The sequence below is a fragment of the Barbus barbus genome (assembly GCF_936440315.1).
Source record: "Barbus barbus genome assembly, chromosome: 42".
NCBI classification, from domain to species: domain Eukaryota; kingdom Metazoa; phylum Chordata; class Actinopteri; order Cypriniformes; family Cyprinidae; genus Barbus; species Barbus barbus.
The window spans coordinates 19,633,002-19,656,003 of NC_136720.1; the positions used below are offsets into that span (position 1 = coordinate 19,633,002).

At 37.6% G+C, this 23,002-nt stretch overlaps 1 protein-coding gene across 1 annotated transcript in view; it reads right to left on the bottom strand.

Annotated features, from left to right (window-relative positions):
- Positions 1–487: 487 nt before the first annotated feature.
- Positions 488–23,002, bottom strand: part of LOC306861278 (A-type voltage-gated potassium channel KCND2-like) — a gene marked incomplete at both ends in the record, with an annotated part of 118,244 nt that continues 95,729 nt past the window's right edge. Inside the window, 5 exons of the mRNA XM_079403463.1 lie at positions 488–668; positions 3,197–3,438; positions 4,641–4,736; positions 6,528–6,626; positions 10,494–10,656. Coding sequence (XP_079259589.1) covers positions 488–668; positions 3,197–3,438; positions 4,641–4,736; positions 6,528–6,626; positions 10,494–10,656 — 781 coding nt within the window. The remainder of the gene's footprint in view (positions 669–3,196; positions 3,439–4,640; positions 4,737–6,527; positions 6,627–10,493; positions 10,657–23,002) is intronic.

Here is a 23,002-nt window from a genome sequence, read left to right on the forward strand (position 1 = left end):
TCACACACACGCACGCAAAAGCATCCGAACACTCTAGTAGAGCCCAGCTTTACTTTGAAGTATCAAAAGTGTGTGTATAGCTGTCTAAAAGTTTGTAAAATCCCGCCCCTGCTAGTACACTCTTTATTCATCCCAAAATCTGGCGATCCCATCAAATTGAAGACAACAGATTCAAAGACTCACAATACTGAAAAATTATAGAAGCTGTAACAACCACAATGGCCATTGAGTTCCTCTATGGGTTGAGTGAAAGCCTATTGGACCCCAGCGTGTCACATGACTCCTAGAGGGCCTAGAGGTGGAGCTGATGGAGCTCACAAAGACGGAGAGCTCTGGGCGGGAGCCGATTAAAAAAAAAAAAAAAAAAGGTCCAGCTATGGCCCATCCTGCTGCAATGCCTCCTCCACTACACTAGGGGGCTCCGTCAATCCTTTCTGTTCCAGCGTCCACTCGCTAAATAAAAGGGCTAATGATCACGGCGGACGGTCTATAACGCCGACACCCTAACAATGTTGCTTTGCAAGAAGTCGGGCATGCTGGCCGAGTTTACACCCTCAGGCTTGTTCAGGGGCGGGGTGGGCATGCTGATGACAGCGGCAGTGATGTAGGACTGCTCTTCCGAATTCAGGTGTACTGTCTCCTCAAACTTGGCATTGAGACTGGAGCGGCTGCATAGGAAAAGAGAGGGAGAGAGAAGGCGGGTGAGAATACAATCCAGCTGATGGGCAAATTCCGCCAGCTGTTGGAGGGATCATGATAGCATTCCCAGAGTATGCTGGCATGAGGGGAGGGGAGGGGGGGGGGGGTTGGGGGGTCACAACCAGAGCTTTACAGGACTCCAGCAGCATGAATCACTATGAGAACAACCCAAATACCCAGATATACAGAGAACCTGCATAAAATACACCACACTATGTGTTAAACAGGACTTATTATGCATACTACACTATACACTGCATTCTATATGCATTACACTCTATGCTTCACATACTGTATTTTACATATTATGAATACTACATTTTATACACTGCAAACAAATAAGTTTGGCATCGTGCCAAAAAAAAGTTTCACGGGCCAGAACATAGTCAAAGGATAATTTAAGAAATAAATTGATGAAAAATGCAACTAGAATTGCCTGTGACATACTGTTACAGTGTCTTTAGTAACTGTGATCTGTTACTCGGTGTTAAATCCTGTGGTAGGACAGTCATTAACAAAATGGCACATTTGTGTGGCAGTAACAGGCAGACTAGGCTATGTGAGCGGAGTGGAGCATCAACAATGTCCCCTCCGTGCTCCGGGCATTTAATAACTCCGCTCCTGCTCTGCTCCGGGTTCACCATTTTCCTCTCCACTCTGCGCTCATTTCCATTCAAAATCACACCGCTCCACTCGCGCTCCTACTCTGGTTGTGAGTAGGCTAACTGTTGTTGTCATGACAGATCTATTTCAGAACCAGCCGCTGGTTGCGGCCAGATATTATTGCTGGAGGGCCACTTTTGCCAGTTGCCGACCACTGCACTAAACACTGCATACTAAACTTTATAATTAGACACTATAATCCATATACTTAGATACTAACTACAATGTACAACGTACTGCATAGTATGTAGTGCATAGTGTGCAGAACATGCAATCTATGTAGAATATGGTGTATAATACATACTATGCAGGGTGTAGCACATATGATGTAGTTTGCACATGTATGTAGACGGAGAATGCATTTTAACGCATTGATTAATTATGCATACTATATAGGGTAACTTTATTTTAAGGTGTCATAAGTACTTAGTAGTAGCCGTTGTACTTACATGAAATAAAATGTACTTACCATGTAACTAAGTTATGGAACAGCCTGTAATTACAGTTTGTAATTATGTAGATGTAATAGGCAGTTACTGTTACACATATGTAACAGACAGGGTCTGTTACACAGCTACTTTTACACTTAAGTACAATCTTAATACACTTTATTTTAAGTATTTTATGCCTGTGTAATATTCTGTAATTTTAATGTAATTAGAAATGTATTACATGTATTTTAGCTGTGTACTGGTGAATTAAATCAAACTAAGGTGCAGCTGGATAAGGTGTATAGTATAGATACACATGAAGTACACTTAAGTACATTCTTAATACACTTTATTTTAAGTAGCTTATGTCTGTGTACTTACATTTATAATTGCGTTGTATAAAGTCTGCAACACATATGTAACAATGTTTTGGTTACATAAGTAGCTGTGTAACAGACTCGGTCTGTTACATATGTGTAACAGTAGCTGCCTATTACATCTACATAATTACAAACTATAATTACAGGCTGCTCCATAAATTAGTTATATGGTAAGTACATTTTGTTTCATGTAAGTACAATGGCTACTACTAAGTACTTAACTAGTTAATTACTCTGTATTGTGAACACCTTAAAATAAAGTGTTACCCTATATAGAATAAAATGTAAAATGCATAATGTGCAGTATTTAGTAAACATATGTAAAATACAGTATGCATACTAAATCTATGCACTAACTATTCTACATACTATGCACTACATATTCCGTACTAATTATTATACATGTGCAAATTGCATCATGCTGCACAGTAAGCATTATACACTATATATGCATTCTTGATTACATGCACTACACACAAATACTGGATTTTACATATGTATGCAAAATACTATGCACTGCATACTTGATTTTTACATTTGCATACTAAATACTATACATTACATACTGCATATTATGCATTACACAATGTATCCCACATATGCATACTAAATCTAAGCTCTAATACGCAGTCTACATTCTTTGGTTAGGGTTGCAAAAAGGTGGAAAGTTTCCAGTAAATTTTGGAAGCATTCCAGGATTTTTTTTTAATCTTCCAGGAATTTTTGGAAAGTTCCCGGAAATTTACTGTAAATTTTCCACCCCTTTGCAACTCTTCTTGTGCTACATATTGTATACTATGCATTATACACTTAATATTACAAATACATTCTAGATTACAAGCACTACACAAATCCCTACTCCAAACCCCTCTGGAAAAACTCACCTTCTTAATATAGTCAGTATTATAAATACTTCTAAATAAGACACAGCTCTGACTCATCTATATTCAGACTGCAGCCAATGTATCAACGTATTCCTTCTCCTTATGTGTGTGTAAGTGTGCATGAGTGCTGTGAGAGCACCTGTTGCTCATCGGTCTCTCTCTGATATGGATGGTGCTGAGCTCCTGTATGCTGCCCCTGCGGCTGGCGGCCATGTTGGAATTGGGGACATTGAAGCTCTTGCGTTTGTTTCTGCGTGTGCAGCAGGAGGACAGGCCATGTGGAGAAGAGGACAGCGAGGAGGAACGGGACATGGATGGCTTCGCTAGGGAAACCTCCATACAGCTTGTCTCATAAGTTTGCTCATCTACAAACTCATGATTCTAAGACAGAGAGAGAGAGAAAAAAAATTCTGATTTCAGCAGTTGATTATTATAATATATGATCATTATATTTCATAATTTATTACTAAAGAAATAAATAATTTCTCATTCAGAATAATGAAAGAACATTATTCCAGAAGTCCACTGAATGCATATAATATTAATTATTATTTTACTGCTTTGCCCAAATTAATTATCCGTTTCAATAAGTGCTGACAGGAACTTAAATAAATAATGGTAAATCTCAATTAGATTTGTCTCCGTAACAAATATTAGGCATTTAGAGGAGTTCTTGAATCCAGATTCACTGTAGCTTTTGCTGTTTCTCAAACAGTTCTGCATTCTCAGCAGGACACTGGAATTTTCCTTTCAAATGTCTCGAGTCTAGTGCCCTAGGAAAGCCAGAGCGGGTCACAGTCTGTTCTCTAGACTGTCATGAGTCTAGCTGGCAGGGGACAACAGTGGCTGTCATTTTCATGCCAGTGTCTGACTAATGATTTCTCTTGAGAGAAAAACTGCACTTATTTGTGGAAAACCCACGAGCACTGAAGTGCAGAAGTCGTCTGGCACTGGATAATGCTAAAGGGTACAGGCAAAAATAAATTTTTTGTCTACTTTCACCCTTATTTTTCCTTCTGCCAGAGTTCTAAAAGGAAATTTAATACAAATATGGCACACAAAAAAAGGCATGTTTAATGTTGGTTATGGTTATCAGTTCATAAACCATCACATCATGCCAGGTTTTGCAGCTAATAACGACTCAAGCTGTTCCTCGCACAAAGCTATTTTTAGAAAACGTGGCCTTTTTGTTTAAGAAAAACCTGGAAATTTGCACTTGTACTTGGAAAAAAGTGCTTTTGGAGCTCTACAGTTCTTGCATCTGGGACATTCTGCCAAACTTTTCCTTTTGAGATCCAATATGCAGTTGAATAAATGCTAACACAATTTTCATTTTTGTGTGAACTATCAGTCTAAATACAGTCGATACGGACACCTGACCTGTAACTGCTGAACCTATCGAAGATAGCTATTGAAGGTACTAAAGAAAACAGCTCAGAAATTGTAGAAGAACCTCAATGTTTTTTACAGATGTGCTTAGCATGCTTCCTAGGACACCTGTATATCAATAAGATCAAGTAATGCCAAAGCTAAATTGCTAAGAACAGCTTCCAGTTATGTGTGTTTTCTCCAGAGGGTCTTACCGTGGTTTTCTCCAAGCAGTGCAGAAGATGGTGATGCTGGGTATCAAAAGTGGGATTGGACTTACATACCAAAGCTTGGCCGGCCTGTTTTGATGCCTTATTGGAGAAACAGAAAACACAGCTTATCAACTTATCGGCACAGAAACAAACTGAGAGAAAAGACAAGACAGCAAGGCCTGAATTCTCACAATGGTCTAGCAACATTGAGACAATCTTGAGGAACGTTTGGCTAGTTCATTGTGACAACAGTAGGCTCTAGATCACTGCCACGTCCTGTTCTCTCAACATCACAACCTTGACGGATGGCTCTTGGTTCAAAAACAGCAGACAATAGAAACAAGAGTATTCTGTGTGTGTCAATGGCTATTGAATTTATGTTCAGAAGATACTAATTATTGGAAAACAGTATGTGGAAATGTTAAACGTCTTCTGTATTTGAACCATGACGGCCACCGTACCCAAACTCACTTGAGCCTTACTAAATCAGCATGACGCAGTGACCAGACGACTAGAGCAAGAGTGTCCAATCCTGCTTCTCGAGGGCCAATGTCCCGCAAAGTTTAGCTCCAACATATTTGCCTGGAAGTTTCTAGTAATCTTGAAGACCATGGCTAGCTCCAAAATCATATACTCTCTGAATAGGTAGTTCTTTTGAACAAGCAATTACTTCGCATTAAAAAGTATGTCGTTTCTATGTTAGAACGCTGGCTCCTGCGTCAGCAGCATCACACAAATGCGTTTTTGAGCTGACATGGAAGAGAAGAATTGTTGAATAAAGTCTTTATTTTTGTTTTGTTTTTGAACAAAAAGTATTCTCGTAGCTTCATAAAATTACGGTTGAACCACTGATGCCACATGGACTGTTTTAACAATGTCCTTACTATGTTTTCCTTACAATGTTTCTGGGCCTTGTACGTGGTAGTTTCCTTGCTGTCTATGGAGGGTCAGAAAGCTCCTGGATTTCATCGAAAATATCCTAATTTGTGTTCTGAAGATGAACGAAGGTCTTACAGATTTGGAACGACATGAGGGTGGGTAATTAATGACAGAATTTTCTTTTTTGTGTTAACTAACCCTTTAATTAGCTGGTCCAGGTGTGTTGGCTTGGAGCTAAATTTAGCAGGATAGCGGCCATTCAGGAGCAGTATGGGACACCCCTGGACTAGGGCGCTGTTTATCGAGAGCCCGCGTATAGTCAACAGGCACTGGATCGACACGCCCCGTGGTCTCTGCCTCACATTAAACCCCGCCTCCCATTTAGATGTTGGCCAGTCAATGACATGCAGCTCAGACAGTTTCATTCCTCCATGTGATGTGTTCTGATGATGTCATGAAGACAGAGAGATAGAGAGCGAGCACAGGCCAGTCCGGACAGCCGTGAGAGAATCACTGAAAAATGCATGTTAAAAAATGCATGGAGCACAAGAGTAGTAGTTGTCGAAAAAAGTAGTTAAAAAAAACAAGTAGACAAGATACAAAAGGTAATAAAACCCAAAAGCAAAGTAGTTGAGAGATGGAGAAAAGGGTTGCAGTAAAAAACAGGGGGGCCCCGTTGGTACTGGAGCTGATGGCCGTGGCCCCCACAAGGCCAAGCCGCATGCACTTCACTGCCATTGGACAAGAGGTCACACGATTATTGTCTCATGATCAGCCACCAGGAAGAGGTGCCGGTGCACCCGGTCTAGGCGTGAGAAAGAGTGAAAGACAGACAGAGTGAGACAGTTAGAGGAACACCACGGAAGAGTTGAATGGGGACAGTCGCCCTTCTGGACCCCGGCCCCCTGGTGGAGAGGCGAACGGCCAGGGGGGAAGAGGGGTCCACATGCACCAGCCCATCATGTCACGTTCCATTAGGAGAGACCCCGACGACTTGGTTTCCACAGTTACCTCCTCCTCTGCTTCCACCAGCATCCCATTGCGTTTGTACTGCAAATAAGCGTTAGCACCACCGCTCTTCGTCGCATGAATTCTAGCAAGCCTGGTTTTCTGTTCAGGTGGACAAACACACGAGCGTTTAGCCTAACACTTCCTCTTCTCGTGGTCAATGTGAGTGTGAATGTGATCGTGGTGTGACTGGCGGTTTGCATGCTCATGTCCGACATGAAGAATGGCAATGTGTTCCTCTCTAAAAGGGATGTCAAAAGCACTTTGATGCTACAATAAAAAATTGTAACAATACCAGTCTTTCTATAATGTAGCTGGGTTTATATGGCAAAGAGCTGATCTTTTGACACCATATATAAAATTTGAAAAATAAATAATAATAATATAAAAACAAAACTATATAAAAATGAGCAAATAAAATTTTTTATTTTATTCAGCAAGGATGCATTAAATTGACCAAAAGTAACAGATATTTATAAAGTTACAAAAGATTTGCATTTCCAATAAAAGCTATTTTTTGAAGTTTCTATTCATCAAAGAATGTATCATAGTTTTCACAAAATTATTTTGTTTCAGTTTTCAAAACTGATTATCAGAAACATTTCTTGAGCAGCAAATCAGCATATTAGAATGATTTCTGAAGGATCACGTGACACTGAATACCGGAGTAACAATGCTGAAAATTCAGATTTGGAATAAATTAACATTTAAAATATATAAATTGAAAACAGCTATTGTAATAATATTTCACAATATTACTGTTTTTACTGTATTTTGATCAAATAAATGGGTAACACTTTAGAATAATGGTCCATTGTTAACAAGTAACTATGCAGGAAGTAATAGGTAGTACTACATTAACACTTAACTTAAAACTATTATCTTATAGAGAAGCAAGATTAACTAAGCAGTAGGACAATTTTAGGACACAAGTAGTTCCTTAGTAGATATTTGATAATTATTAAATAAAATTATCCTCATTGAGAACTACTTGCGAACTGATATCCCCCAAATAAATTAGCCTCAGACTCCAAAAGACCTATTTTTATTATTATTATTCTATGTTTTTGTTTGAAATAAACAGAGAAGATAGAGAGCGATTTATATCATATTCATAAATTAGTTTCCACAAAGAACCCATTGTTCACTTTTGAGACATTACTGTTGTGATTAGTAATTAATTGGTTATTCTTTATTAATTGGTCATAGTTCGCAAGTAGTTCTCAATGAGGAGATTTTTATTTTATAATTATCACATATCTAATAAGGAACTACCTTTGCCCTAAAATTGTTACTACTTACTGCTTAGTTAATCTTGCTTCTTTATTAGATAATAGTATTAAGTTAAGTGTTAATGTAGTACTACCTATTACTTCCTGCATAGTTACTTGTTAGCAACGGATTATTATTCAAAAGTGTTACCAATAAATGCAGCCTTAGTGAGAATAAAAGGGTTTTTCTTAAAAATTCAAAATTAAATTACTCAAGGCAAAGTTTTTCATTCTTGAATTTTAGTCTTTTCAGGCTTTTCTCTTTATAGCTCCACAAAATTGTCAGACCAAAAACCTGCATTTGTGTCAAAATATCAGATCTTTAAGACTGCTATATATTTATAGAATATGAACATTTAAAAAAAAAAAATTTCAATTTTTGCCAAAAAATCTTCAAATTTCTATGATAGGCTAATGGTGTCGACAACTGAAACTTTGGTATTGTTACAACCCAAATGTCCTTTCTCACTTCTCCCTCTCCTACTCTTATTCTCAGTCCCTAGTTAACTGAAAAAACAGACTGTTGTTCTTGGGTGGACTGGTTGTACTGTTTATCTGTGTGTGTGCATGCACATGGGGAGTGGGATATCTGAACTGTGTGTGTCTCCCATGGGGTGGTTGGAGTCGAACAGCTAAATTAAGAGAAGACACTCATCTAATGAGATACGATGTGATGTCACAACGTCTGCGTATTCTGATCACCCCCAGAGGAGAACCGGCTACAGAACACAGCATCTGTTCTTCCTGTGCCTGGTCTCATTGGCCATGTACACACTGTAGCTAAATACAGTCGTGACTCCTTATTAGTGTTTAATTTTGTTCTGTATACAGAGTTACGTCATTTATAAGTTTGATGATGACCAGATAACTGCATAGTATGTACAAAACTGGTATAAACGGCTTACGAGCATAAACAATAGTGTAGTTTACTAAACACAGTCAGATGTTGCTAACCTTCACTAACAAGAAAAGGTTTAGTCCACTCTGTCAATCACTGCAAGTTCAGAAGTTACTCCTGTTTTCCATACGGACATGAATTTATGATTTACGGCAGGAATACTCATGACAGATGTAATGACAGATCACAACACTCCTGCCATAATAAATTCAGGCATCTAAACCGCAGGCTAATGCATCGACTGTAATTGTAGTGAATGCGTGTGGACAGGTTCATTGATTATAATGGCAGTCGCTGTGCAGATAGGCTGTAAAACTTACATTTAAATTTAATTGCTAAAGTAATCAGATTAATTGAGGTTTTGTAATTAATTGAATCGTTTCTTTTAAATAATCCTGAGCATCAGAATATGCAAATTCCATCACTGATTGGAGCGTAGCCGCATTCCACTTGCTGCCTATTCAAACATCAAAGTTACGATAAGAGCAAACCCAATTAAATGAATTTGAGGACATTTACTTTTAAAGGAATAGTTCACTCAAACAGCCATCCAAGACATACAGTAGATGAGTGTGTTTCTTCATCAGAACAGATTTGGAGAAATTTTGCATTATATCACTTGCTCACCAATGGATCCTCTGCAGTAAATAGGTGCCGTCAGAATGAGGGTTGATACAAATATCACAATCCACACAACTCCAGTCCATCAATTAACATTTTATGAAATGAAAAGCTGCATGTTTGTTAGAAATAAATCCATCAAGACTCTTTTAACTACCATTGCTTCTGGCTAAAATACAAGTCTTCTATCCATAACATTCTTTCTCCAGTGAAAAATCTGCCTCGTCTGAATCAGGAGAGAAATATGCACAGACCAACCCCTGTTTACAAGTAAAAACGGTCCAAAATTAGTTCAAACAAATAAATAAGTGGATTTTGATGTGTGAGGACAATAGTGGATGGACTTTTTTAGGACAAAGTGTTGCTATGGATTATGATTGGCATTTTGGCCAGAAGCAACGGTTTGAAGTAAAAATGCCTTAATGGTGGATTTGTTCCCTACAAACACACAGATTACACTTTACAAGGCAATAACTGATGGGCTGGAGTTGTGTGAATTACTTGAGGATTATTGTGATGTTTTTATCAGCTGTTTGGACTCTTATTCTGACGGCACCCATTCACTGCAAAGGATCCATTGGATCCATTAATGCTAAATTTCTCCAAATCTGTTCTGATGAAGAAACAAACCCATCTACACCTCGAATGGCCTGAGAGTGAGCAAATTTTCAGCTAATTTTCATTTTTGAGTGAACTATTCCTTTACATACACCCAAAATTTCACAGTGTGTATGTGGCCGTTTTCTCTTTTGTTCTATTCTGACTCGCTCTCATCCTTTTTTTTTTTTTTTGTATATCTGCCGTTCTCAAAGTTTCTCTGCCCGTGTGTCTTGTTTCTGTGTGTTTGTGTTTCAGTCTGCTGTGTTGAAGTACGGGATGTGATCTGGGCATGCACTAGAAATGATGGTTCCACAGAGACCTGCAGTTAACATACCATAGAGACACAAACACCACTCAGCGTGCAGACATCTGGGTCACAAGCACATTGTGCCAAGTTGTATTAAATACTATCCCAGCGTCATTTTTCTGTATTTGTGTGTACATGGTTCTGTCAGGGTCTAATCTCTTTGCCACAGCCAGACGTGCTTGTATTTCAAGAGAACATCTACATTTGAGTCCAGCTCTGAGATCAGAGGCCATGGACCCATGGTGGGGTCGTGGGCGGCCCGTCTAGGGTACCTTTTGGGCACGCCGCTTCTCTGCACGCTGACTCTGATGGTAGATCCGACTGAAATTGGACACAATGACGGGGACGGGAAGAGCGATCACCAACACTCCACTCAAAGAACAAATAGAGCCGAAGATCTTCCCCACGATGGTCTTAGGAACCATATCTCCATATCTGTAGCACATAAAAAAGAGAGAGAGAAAAAAAGAGAGTCAGAACATAGATATAGGTCAGTGGCAATGGTTCAGTGACAAATCAAACAATGAAAACCAGAAATCTTTTAAAAAATCTAGCTGAAAGAAATACAATAATACAAAGATGTTGCTGGGAAAACCGAGTGGTGTAACCATCAACTAAAAATTACTAATATATACTCTTTATACTTTGACAACTTATCTATATATATTAAAGTTCAAAATCAGTTCTGTTTATTATTTATTTGTTTGTTTGTAATCAAATTATCATGGGAGCATGGTCTTTTTTAAAACCATGAATACCTGTCTATACAACTTTTTTATTTTTTTGGTTTTTAATATTTTTTTTTCTTCATTTTCTTTATTCTTCAAATCTTTTTTTTTTTCAATACAATTTTTTATTTTATTATTAAAGGTTACAACATCTGATCTTTCTCATTTCTCATCTTTCTGAATAAGTACAACACTAATTTGAATTTCCAACGTTTTTCCAAATATATTTTAAAACAAATTTGCTTCCCTACTTATTTTTATATAAAAATATTACTAAACTATTATACCAGAGATAATAACTGATTATAAAAGGTTATTATTTTTTATAAAAATTTAAATAATAAATAAATAAAAATTATTTTAATTAAAAAAAAATTGCAAATCTTCATTGTAGAATATATATTCAAGTCATTGCTTTACAATGTATTTTTGGATTGTATAATAGTTCCAGGCAAAAAAACAAAAAAAAACAAAGCCATGTCATTGACCCTGAAACTGCAGAAATATTTGTGATCTTTACAAGCAGGTTTTTAATTTTTGCTTTTCTCAGCAACACACTTCTCCTCCATTTTTACCAGCTCAGGTCATTTTGTTTGGTGAAAAGAAACAGATGACATCACTAGGGGGCACTAGAGAATCATATAGCATGGGGCAAACGTTCATTCTCCAATTTAGTGAAAAGCTTTTTTTTTTTTTTTTTTTCTTTGACCCCAGGCTTTTTTTCTCATAAAGCCTTAACATCCTCAAACTTTTAACTCAATGTTAAAAATGACTGTTCGCATGTGGTGGGAAGAGCTGCATGTATGTGTGGGCTGAGTTTCATACTACCAGATCAAGTTCTCTGACCTACTTTCCCAACTCTCAATACAAAATTACATAAAAAAAATAACCATTACAATGATCCAAAGCGCTCATATTCCTCATAATGTCATCCTAAAATGGCATTCATGTGAACATGCTGTCTTGGGAACATGCAGTACTGGCATGATTTCATTCTGGTTCCAACAAACACACATTCCCCTTCTGTTGTACCACCTCCTCTTCATCTTTTTAAAGCAGGTCAACGAGTGACAAACCAACTCCGTCACTGGCATTCGGGAGACGATCTGTCAATAGCCAACAGAATGGAGATAACACCATCCTGGTTTATCTCATCAATCCAAAATCTGTCAATTACTAGTTACACTTGTACTATGATATTTTGGACATGTACCATGGCAAAACCATTGTTTTCTTTAAAGGACATTTACATGTACTCATGCTTTTATCTGAAGTGACTTAGAAACAAGGAATATCGCAAGCAAGTAGCATGTAAATATCGCAAATATTACGCCATGATAGGCCTAAATGTCAAAGCACCGCCACAGATTTTTCATCACAATGGTTTTACTATGACGGGAATTTTAACATCTGAAGTGATATAAAATGTTCCAGGGCATCAGCGTGAGCCAAGACCTCCATCTTTCCTTTGTTGAAGAATCAGGTCTGACTATTTGCCCTCAAAAAGCATTGTGACTACATTAGCTACACCTTACCTGAATGTAAAACAGTTCAGAATTACCTAGCAAGCACGCATACATATTCAGATCCTCATCTGGAATTCACTGTGCTCCATTTTAAGTAGCTGAAGTTTTATATTTGTATACAAACAACTGAAAATCAACAGTGAAAATATCTTAAAGACACACAGTTCACCCAAAAATAGTCATTATTCACTCAAGCTCAAACCTGTATGACTGTTGGTTGCATTTAATTAGAATAAATAAAGTCGCAAATACAAAATGTTGTGAGTTATGTAGCCATATTATGAGAAAAAAAATGCTATTATGACAGTGATGCTTATGAGAATGTCACAATTACGAAAAACTGTGAAAGTCAAAATTGTGATAGACAGAAATAATATTGCATTTATCAAAAACAGTTGTATTTATACTATATAGATTTGCAATTACAAGAAAGTCACATTTACAAGAAAGCTAAAATGACAAGAAACTAAAATTGTAATGTATTATTATTATTATTATTATTATTTAGTCATTTAGCAGACGCTTTTATCCAACAGAAGCAATCATAGTATTAAAACAACTAAAAACAGATCCAAAACTAAAAGCTAAAACGTTATAAATACTACCTAAACACATTTTAAAAATAAAGAAATTAAATAAAAATGACAAATGCATACAGCAAAATTTCAAAACGTAACATTTCAATGAAAAACAAAAAATAAAGCTAAAAACAAAATATTAAAGAACAAAAGGTATGAGTATAATAATGATTCTAACATAACACTAAGCCAAACACCAAAAAAAAAAAGTGACCATGGACACTGAAAGTTGAATAAATATTTTCCATTGATGTATGGTTTGTTAGGATGGGACAATATTTGAGATACAACTATTTGAAAATCTGGAATCTGAGGGTGCAAAAAAATCTAAATATTGAGAAAATCACCTTTAGTGTTGTCTAAATTAAGTTCTTAGCATTGCACATTACTAATCAAAAATTAAGTTTTTATATATTTACGGTAAGAAATTTACAAAATATCTTCATGGAACATGATCTTTACTTAATATCCTAATGATTTTTGGCATAAAAGAAAAATCGATAATTTTGATCCATACAATGTATTTTTGGCTATTGCTATAAATATACCCCAGCGACTTAAGACTGGTTTTGTGCTCCAGGGTCACATATGAGGTTACACTGATGAAGATTAACTCGCAATTATTGGAATTATGGTGTCTCTTAAAACAAATGATGAGACAAACTGCAACTGATATTATTATTATTTATATATATTTTGTCTATACAATGAAAGTCAATGGGGTCCACCTGAGTTGTTTTGGACCCCATTGACAAACATTCTTTAAGATGGAAAAGCATATACTGAAGAGACATCATGGATATGTATATGTGCTACAAAGGTCAGTGCTGTCTTAAACGCACAATACAGCTGTGCATTCATTTCTGCCTGCACACATTTCCTGTCAATGGACATATGCTATGATTTAAAATAAAAAAATAAATTAGAGTTATGCATTTCTGAAATCTGCGTATAGTGTGCCGTGACGGCGCTGAGAGGCTACCGTGCTCTAAGTGAAGGATCTAATTGAATTACGGCGATGAGAATATGAGCTCAAGGGGCCCAATGCGACAAAGCCTCGAAATACTGAGCCAAAATTACGGACGGCACCGAGTCGACTTCTCCAATTAAACGCCTGTAATTAAATATGCCAGCGAGAGAAAGGGAGAAAGACAAGACATGCAAAGAGTTAAGAGGCTCTCGTTTCTGCTTTGTACCGTGGTCGACACTATCGACAGCACTGACCCAGTCATTCAGAGTCCTGAATAATATCCATATTAATGGTTGCATGAGCTATAGCGGTATTCATGACTGATCAATAGAGAGCTTTGTGATCCCCTCCACCAACAGACAATAGACTCATTATAAGATACCAATAAAGTCCCTTGTAGGCAATTACCCTCATAATTAGATTTGTGTACATGATGAATATGTCGGCCACTAGCTGCTAATCCAAATCCGCACGCTAAGCTGTTATTTGCAAAGTGTGTGTGCTCTTGCTGGAACGTCACATTTAGATGCTCCACGGCCAGCCTGAACGTAATAAAAGACATTGACCTTGCACTGTGTCAGGTGTGTGTGTATATGTGTGTGTGAAGCAAACTAGAGGGGACAGCAACGACTCTAATTTGCTCTCTGCGTTTGTCATTTCTCTGCTGCTCAATGTCCAGTACTGTTATGTATGACAGCCTCCCTATTAACCCATCCGACCTGCACTGGCCACTCTTACACTCACAGAAAACTGAGCAAATTATTGTCATTTAGATCACCACAAGCACTTCCCTGCAGCCCAATATCAAACACACAGATGTATCTATCACTTTTAAAGTGATGGGAAACAACTCAGGCAGTTAATCTAGAGATTTTAGAGACGACATTTCACACAATTGCAATTTTTCTCAAACAATTGTGACTTTAATTCTCACAATGTAACTTCATATCTCACAATTTAGAGTTTGTTTCTTATAAATGCATCAATGACTTGTAACTGCAAAATTCAATTCAAATAAATGCAACTATTTCCTGTAAATGGAACAGCTGCGACTTTCACAACTTTTCACATCTCACACAACTGTGACTTTGTAAGTACATCTATTTCTTGTAATTGCAAAATTATCACATCAATGCAACTATTTCTTGTAAATGCAACTTAATTTCTTAGAATTGCAACGATCTCTCACAGTTGTGACTGCCTTTTACAACTGTGACTTTTTCACGTAAATGCATCTATTTCTTGTAATTGCAAAATTATCACATAAATGCAACTTTTTCTTGTAAATGCATCTATTTTGAATTGCGACTACCAATCGCAATTTTCACAACTGCCTGTATCTCTTATAATTGACTTTTCCTCTCACAATCGTGACTTAGTTTCGTGTGACTACAACTTTCTCGTAAAATGCAGTTATTCTCATAATATGAACTTTCTTTCACAGTTGTGACTTTGTTTCTTGTAAATGTATCTATATAAATGTATCATAAATGCACCATATTCTCATAATAGCAACTTTATATCTCACAATATGACTTCAGTTCACAATTTAGTTTTTTGTAAATTACTTTATTTCTTGTAGTTAAGATATCTCATAAATGCAACTTTTTTTCTCAGAATTACAATTTATTATGAAATATTTCTCACAATTGCAACTTTACTTTTCACTACATATTGAAAACTTTTCTCTCGTAGTTGCAACATATCTAATGAATGTGACACTTATGAATGTGACATTGTTTAAATAATTTTTTACTTTTGAGGAAGATCCCAAAGGAAGGTTTTGTCTGACAGAACAAATTTCTGAGGACAGTTTTTCCTCAAACTAAAGCTAATTAAACTCACACTCACGCTGCTTCTGAAAGAAACTTTGAGAGCACCTTGGCGGCCACAGTGCAATTACGATCCAATCAGCCAGCAAAGGAAACGGGTCATCAAAAGACACCCACTGTCTGAAAGTAAACAGATGTAAAAGCATATACACCCAAACACAGTCCTACAGATTACAGGGGGTGGATGAAATCCAAAGTGAGAATGAAAGAAAGACTCCTCATATGACAATGAATGCAGTAAAGCACTCAATTTTTTTCCCCAGACTTTCTGTATGAGTCCATATCTCAGCTCTTCGGCTCTAGCGTTATGTGAAATGAGAGGAGAAGGGTGGATGGATGGAAAGAGACAGTGAGATTAAAAGACACAGAGCTCACTGACTTAATAGCTCTTGCTTCATGAAGCTCTGGACTGATTGGAGATGAAATATGCTTATCAAGTCTAACGAATGCGGCACTCATTAGAATATTGAGAGACTGCGTTAATGACGAGAGCGTTCCATTTAACTAAGCTTGCCTTGGCTCTAACTCTTATTCACAGTCACACATGACAGAAATGCAATCACTCTCCAAGTTTTATTGTCCTGCAGTGTTTGAACTGTATGTAACTATTTTTAAAGCACTAAAATTACAATCATAATTCACAAAGTATTCGCAAACTGAGATTATACAAATATAATTTGCAAGAGTGCTAAATTAGAGTACGTCTACACAACAATGATTTGTACTAAAAATGGAAAGTTTTCCTTGCATTTTTGAAAAGTTTTGAGTATGGATAACAACGTTGTCAAAACGGTCCCTGTTCACATGGATCTGCAAAAACGACTGAAAACGCTGTATATAGGCATGCCAGACCAGTAGTTGGCAATGCCACTTTGCCACACTGTTACTTTGCCACATACTGTATACAATCTTATAGACTGAACACATAATGCGCATGTGCATGACGTCACGTTTTCATAAATTTGCACAATTTACATAGAGACGATATCATTTTTAAAAACGTGCGCTTTGAAACCCATTTTCAAAAGTTTGCATTTTCGGACCCCCAAAATGCCAGTTGTGTAAACGAATGGCCAAAACATAAAAAGCTTTCGATTTTTATTTCAAAGCAGTTTTGTGCAAACACCCACTTAATCTAGACTAAACTAACTGCAAACTGGCCTTAGAAGTCTGCAAAAGTTAAATGTTGTTAAATGGCACAGTATAACCTACAGAGGATTCCTCTTATCACCTAGTTGTTGCAGTTTTAACGACCAGCAGGTAAAATCGTAAGCCTGATCGCTTAGAAAATTTGTGGTGGACAGATGCGATTGTGATTGGTCACATTAGACCAACATGCTCCCTCCACATTAGTCCCTCTCATGAAGTCCCAACACTGATCTGCAACTAATCTAAGTGAAGGAAGCAAAACAAGCAGTTTATGTTTGTCATGCACAATTTATGCCGGGACGGTTGGAAGCTTCACACGAGACCCCCTCCTCCCTCATCAATGATTCTGTCTATGCTTTCCTCATCCCTCCCATGAATGCTTAACAATCTGTTTTATCCCATCTTACTGTCCTACCTCTTTTCACTCTCTCGGTCTCTATAACACACATACATTTTGCGGACAGACACACTCATTCAGACTCATATCAGAGATGTCCCCAGTTCGAGCCAGAGACAGATACACAGAGTTCATCGCATCAACCAATGCTTTCTTTTCCCGAGCTCTTAGCACAAGCAGGTACAAAGTCCTTGACCTGATAATGAAAGATGTTCTCCTGGCATTCAAACGCAATTTCGCATTGAGGGATAAATGTGAAGGAGAGAGAGAAAAAGAGATGATAAGAGTTTTTTATCTGTTCTTATAAATCCACAGAATGGTCTCTTGCTCCACTGACTCACAGCAGATCAATCAAAGATAAAGCTCTGAGCTCACTTTTGTGTACGAGAAAAAAATACTCTCTGGGCGCGAAGCTCAAGGTGTTCGATTTCCAGAGAAAATCACACATAATGATCATTATATGGACAGAACGGCCATTTTACACAGCTGGGTGCTGTGACTGGTGATGCCGTTTGTGTCACGGCTCGGAGAACAGCGTGTGAAATGCGATGAGATATGGAGGAGGAACAGAGCGAGGTCATCGCTGATAGTGGAAACGAGGAACGCGGGTAGGTTGGGATGCGCTGACATTGAAATAGAGGAGGCTAAATGAGCTATCATGGGCAAACATGATACACTCATAACCCAATTAATTAGAGCAATCTCATTCCTATACTGCGACTCGCTCAGAGTAAATGATCGATAGAGGAGAAGAGAGGTTGAGATGCTAATGTATGATAAGACGCTAAACAACAGCGAAATTTTCTCTGCACAACACTCTTGCAAGTTGCATATCAGTTTTAGGACATAACTAAACTTTACGTGAGTGTGCAAACACGTTCAATAAGTTGATGCATATCAAGTGTTAAAGGGATACTCCACCCCAAAATTAAATTGTTGTCATTAATCACTTACCCCATGTCGTTCCAAATCCGTAAAAGCTTTGTTCGTGTTTGGAATATAATTTAAGATATTTTGGATGAAAACCGGGAGGTTTGTGACTGTCCCATTGACTGCCAGGTAAATAACACTGTCGAGGCCCAGAAAAGAATGAAAGGCATCATCAGAATAATCCATCTGCCATCGTGGTTCAATACGTCTCCTCTGGCTCAGAGGAGACAAATTGTTGAATAAAATCGTTGTTTTGTTTTCTTTGCGCAGAAAAAGTGTTCTCGTCGCTTCATTAAATTCAGATTGAACCACTGATGGCAGATGGACTATTCTGATGATGCCTTTCATTCTTTTCTGGGCCTCGACAGTGTTATTTACCTGGCAGTCAATGGGACAGTCACAAACCTCCCGGTTTTCATCCAACATTTCTTCAATTGTGTTCCGAAGACGAACAAAGCTTTTACGGGTTTGGAACGACATGGGGGTAAGTGATTAATGACAAAATTTCCATTTAGAAGTGGAGTAACCCTTTAACATACTTAACTTTCGCTTGTGTGTTAGCTAATGGTGGCAACAAAACTTTTTATTTTACTCTTATTCAGCTAACTAGCTACAGAAAACGTTTGAAATAACTTCAAATAATTAACTTGAGAGTATTTTCTGTAAACTGTTGCTCTAGTATGATAGCTGTTGACTATAACGAGTAAAGTTTGTTTACACTAATGCTCGTTAGCTAGCTACAAGAAAAACTTAAACCAACTTAAACAACTAGCACTAGAAGATTTTCTTCAAACTGTTGCTCCACTATGACAGTAGTTGACCTGAAAGAGAAAGCAAGGGTAGCGTTTACACTAACGTACCCTAAACTACAACACAAGTTTAATTAGCTTGACAAGAATTTCTTTAAACTGTTGACAGCTGCTGACCATGATGACAAAACTAATGGTAACATGTACAGTATGCTAACCTTTGCGACATAGCTAAAAAATTGTTTAAACAAACTTTAACGAATCAGCAGGGCAAGTTCAAATATTTGCTCCACTGTGACAGTTGACGTAAAAGAGAAAATGGATAGCATTTGCGCTTAAGTTCGCTATAATGCCTGTTGCAGCAATGCACACTTAATATTGCATTAAAAAATGTGTTTTGACACATGACAATCCACAATGACAAACTTGGCCTAAGAGACAAAACTGATGGTAATTTGAATGCTAACGGTCACTAAGTGGCTATTAAACAAGTTTAAACAAGCTTTAACTATATGGGAAGATTTTCTTCAAACACCCAGTTGTTCTGAAAGAGAAAACCGATGTTAGCACTTAAGTTTATGTTAAGTACGATTTAGTGCATCTTGCAGCACTGTGCAAGTGCATTGCGTTAAAAATTGAGCTGACACATTTTGGAATGGAATGATGCACAAAACAGCGCTTGCGTAGCCAGGCCCCTTTGGGCAATCATTATAGAACATTGGCAGCTTCCACTCTCAGTTACCTTTCTATGCAAAATACAAAAAGCAGTATTAAGCACTGGAAATAATAACTGCACCATTTCCAGCCATAACTGAAGCTCTGGATGTTTGTTTTATGTGATTTTGTTGTTTCCTGAAGAGATTTTAATGTGTTTACGTATTTATTTTCTGCTTTTGGTCCAATAGGACTTGCGTCGCGACTAAGTGCTAATCAGCATAATTATGATCACATAGCTGCTATTATGTGTAGATGCTAATGACCTACCGGGCTGAATTGTGGGAGCTCCCCTGCCTCTCGCAGTAGGCTGAGGAAAAGGGGAAAAAAAAAAACAGTATATTTTCAATTCGCACCGTACAACTACAATATTGTGCATATGCAACAGATGGTCCACATGGAATCTGCACTGGCAGAGCTAAAACTCAAAGACAAAATCTTCACAAATTTTGGCAGGATGCAAATGACCATTCAAATTGCCAATGTTGTTGAAATAAAAAATCAAATGCTTAAATTTGTGGCTAATTTGATTTCAGCTTACAGCTACCAGTAGGTTAATAACTGCTAATATGCACACTACTTCTGCAACGTGCATGAACAGGAGGTAAAGTAAGCAAAATTAGTGCATCAGAACACATTTTGTGACTCAAAGTTCAAAAGAAATAGCCGGGACAAACTAATAAGGCCATCGCTAGCACCAACGCTAATGATCTGAGAAAACGATTTGGGCAATCCAGAGTACACATGAAGATGAGACGACAGTTCTGCTAAGTACCAGCGGCAGGTGCTCGTATAAGCAGTTGAGTACATTAACACATGTCCACCTTCATGCCATAATTAATGTTCTATGACCGCTACAGTTACGCTTCTGTAAAACATTTATGATTCACACATACACACTTGACCCTGAAGCCACCTTTCTACCTGCCGTCCTCCTGAACGTATGATTTTATCTATAATCAGTCATATAACATACCTGTATAATTTAACCTTCAGACTGTCATAACAGGGCAGCTACAGAAAGGCACGTAGAGAGCGGCTGAATGTGAGAAATGGCTTCATTCTTTCATTCCTCTATTTCCGAGGGAAGCTATTTGAGCATATGGCAAGCGAGCGAGGTCAAATCAATGAGCTGTCCCTGACATTATCACAAAGGAAAACTCCTCATCAAATGGCAAAGGCCAATGTGCAATAACGCTGTGTGGGAGAAAGAAAGCAGGTATGATGGTAGAACATGAATAGAGAATAACATCATTGAGGCACTAGCAGAGGTCACAGTGTGGCGCTGATGTCAAGCGGCATAATGCTGCAATAACGTTTCGGAAAATGTGTACGGAGCATTGAGGGAATGCTTAGCGCTGCTCAGGTGTGTCTGACACTGGTTCCAGCAGTGAGAGAAGATGCTCTCTGCCTCAGTCTGTGCTAACTGACCTTCTCACCACAGCACGTCTGTAACTGTCTGTCCAGCTGACAAACAAATATGCACATAAACAGACACACATGCTTCACAAAAATGTCTAGGTCTTATTTCACCCTAAAATCAGAAGAAATTGCACAGAGAAAAGAAAGTAAATTTTTAAGACTATTAAAGTGATGGTCCCCCCCAAAATAAAATTCTGTCTTCATTCCCTGACTGCCACGACTGCCCCATCTGCCCCTTCTTTCTTTCTTAAAAAAATATTCCTCTTCAAATTCTGCAATGTATCTGGATAACTTCCTTTCTTTTACCTCATCATTTTCAGTGATGATTCTTATCCTATAGATGATAAAGTAGATTGCCTTTGGCTCCGATAAGCCTGGGGGTCCCTGTGAGGAGATCCATACTAGAATAGCAGATCAGAACCGCCAACGCAAGAACGCTTTCATCCCATCTGACTGTAAAACATCCTATCATGACCCGGACATGTCCTTGACAGGTTTTGTAAATTCACCCATGCTTATGCACAACATGTAGAAGCAGACGTGTTATTTATACACCCACACACTGAATGTCTGTCAGAATAAACTTGCATTTTTATAAATACAGATCTGACTCAGTTCCATTGATTGTCTTTGTAGTCCTGGAGGAAAGGCCGTGCACACAAACACACACTCGCACGAGGAAGGAAACACAAACAATTGTCAAACGAGAGACTTACACACACGCACATATATATTCATAGACAAGCTCCAGTTGGACACTTCATTCCACCTACAGACCCGAGCGCAGAGGACAATCAGTCAACCAGGCCTTGGGCAGGACAGATGCAGATCCCATATTTCTCTCTAATCCAGTAATAGTGTCTCCACTGAGCTCCCATAGTCAGTGTGTGAGTGTGTGTTTATACTAATGATGCACAAAGGATTCAGTTTTATTAGCAGATTTCGGTATTCAGAATTTTATTGAAACATGACACATTGATTGGATTTTACACCATTATGGCATACATGGCATAAAACACTAATTTCATCTTCAGATATGAGGAATGTGAGAATTATACAGTGATTCTGATGATTGTAAACATTTTATATTTATGTTCGGTAACACTTTAGTATAGGGACCAATTTTCTCTATTGACTATTTGCATATTATTAACATATTGGCTGTTTATTAGTAATTCTAAAGCACATATTTTGCATTACTATACCATATTCTACATTCCTAGTCCTAATCCCAACACCTAAATTTAACAACTACCTTACTAATTACTTATAAGCAGCCAATTAGCTGCTTATAAGTATTTTATTGAGGCAAAAGTAATTTTTTATATTTTAATATATAGTTAACAAATTTGCAATGAACAATTACTATAATTAAATGTTGTAAAAATAGTTGTTCATTGTTTGTCTTTTGTCATGACTACTGTTAAAGGGGTCATCAGATGCAAAATTCACTTTTCAAGTTGTTTGAACATAAATGTGTGTTGGAAGTGTGTGTACACATCCATCCTGTAATGAAAAAAAGTCACCCAGTGTTTTTTTTTTTAAATCCCTATTTTAAAATTCCCTCTCTCAAATCAGGCTGTTCTGAGGTTCCTGTCAGAATGACGTAGAATTAACGTCACTTTCGCTTTGAAGTGAATGCGCCGATCAGAGATCTACATAAATGCATCTATGTTCGCCCGAATTATTCATGATCCAGCTTTATCTACAGAAGAAGTGAGTATAAGGGTTTTTATGAATCTTTGCAAATCGCCTTTCCTAATAATGTGCTAGTATGCCAGTTTCG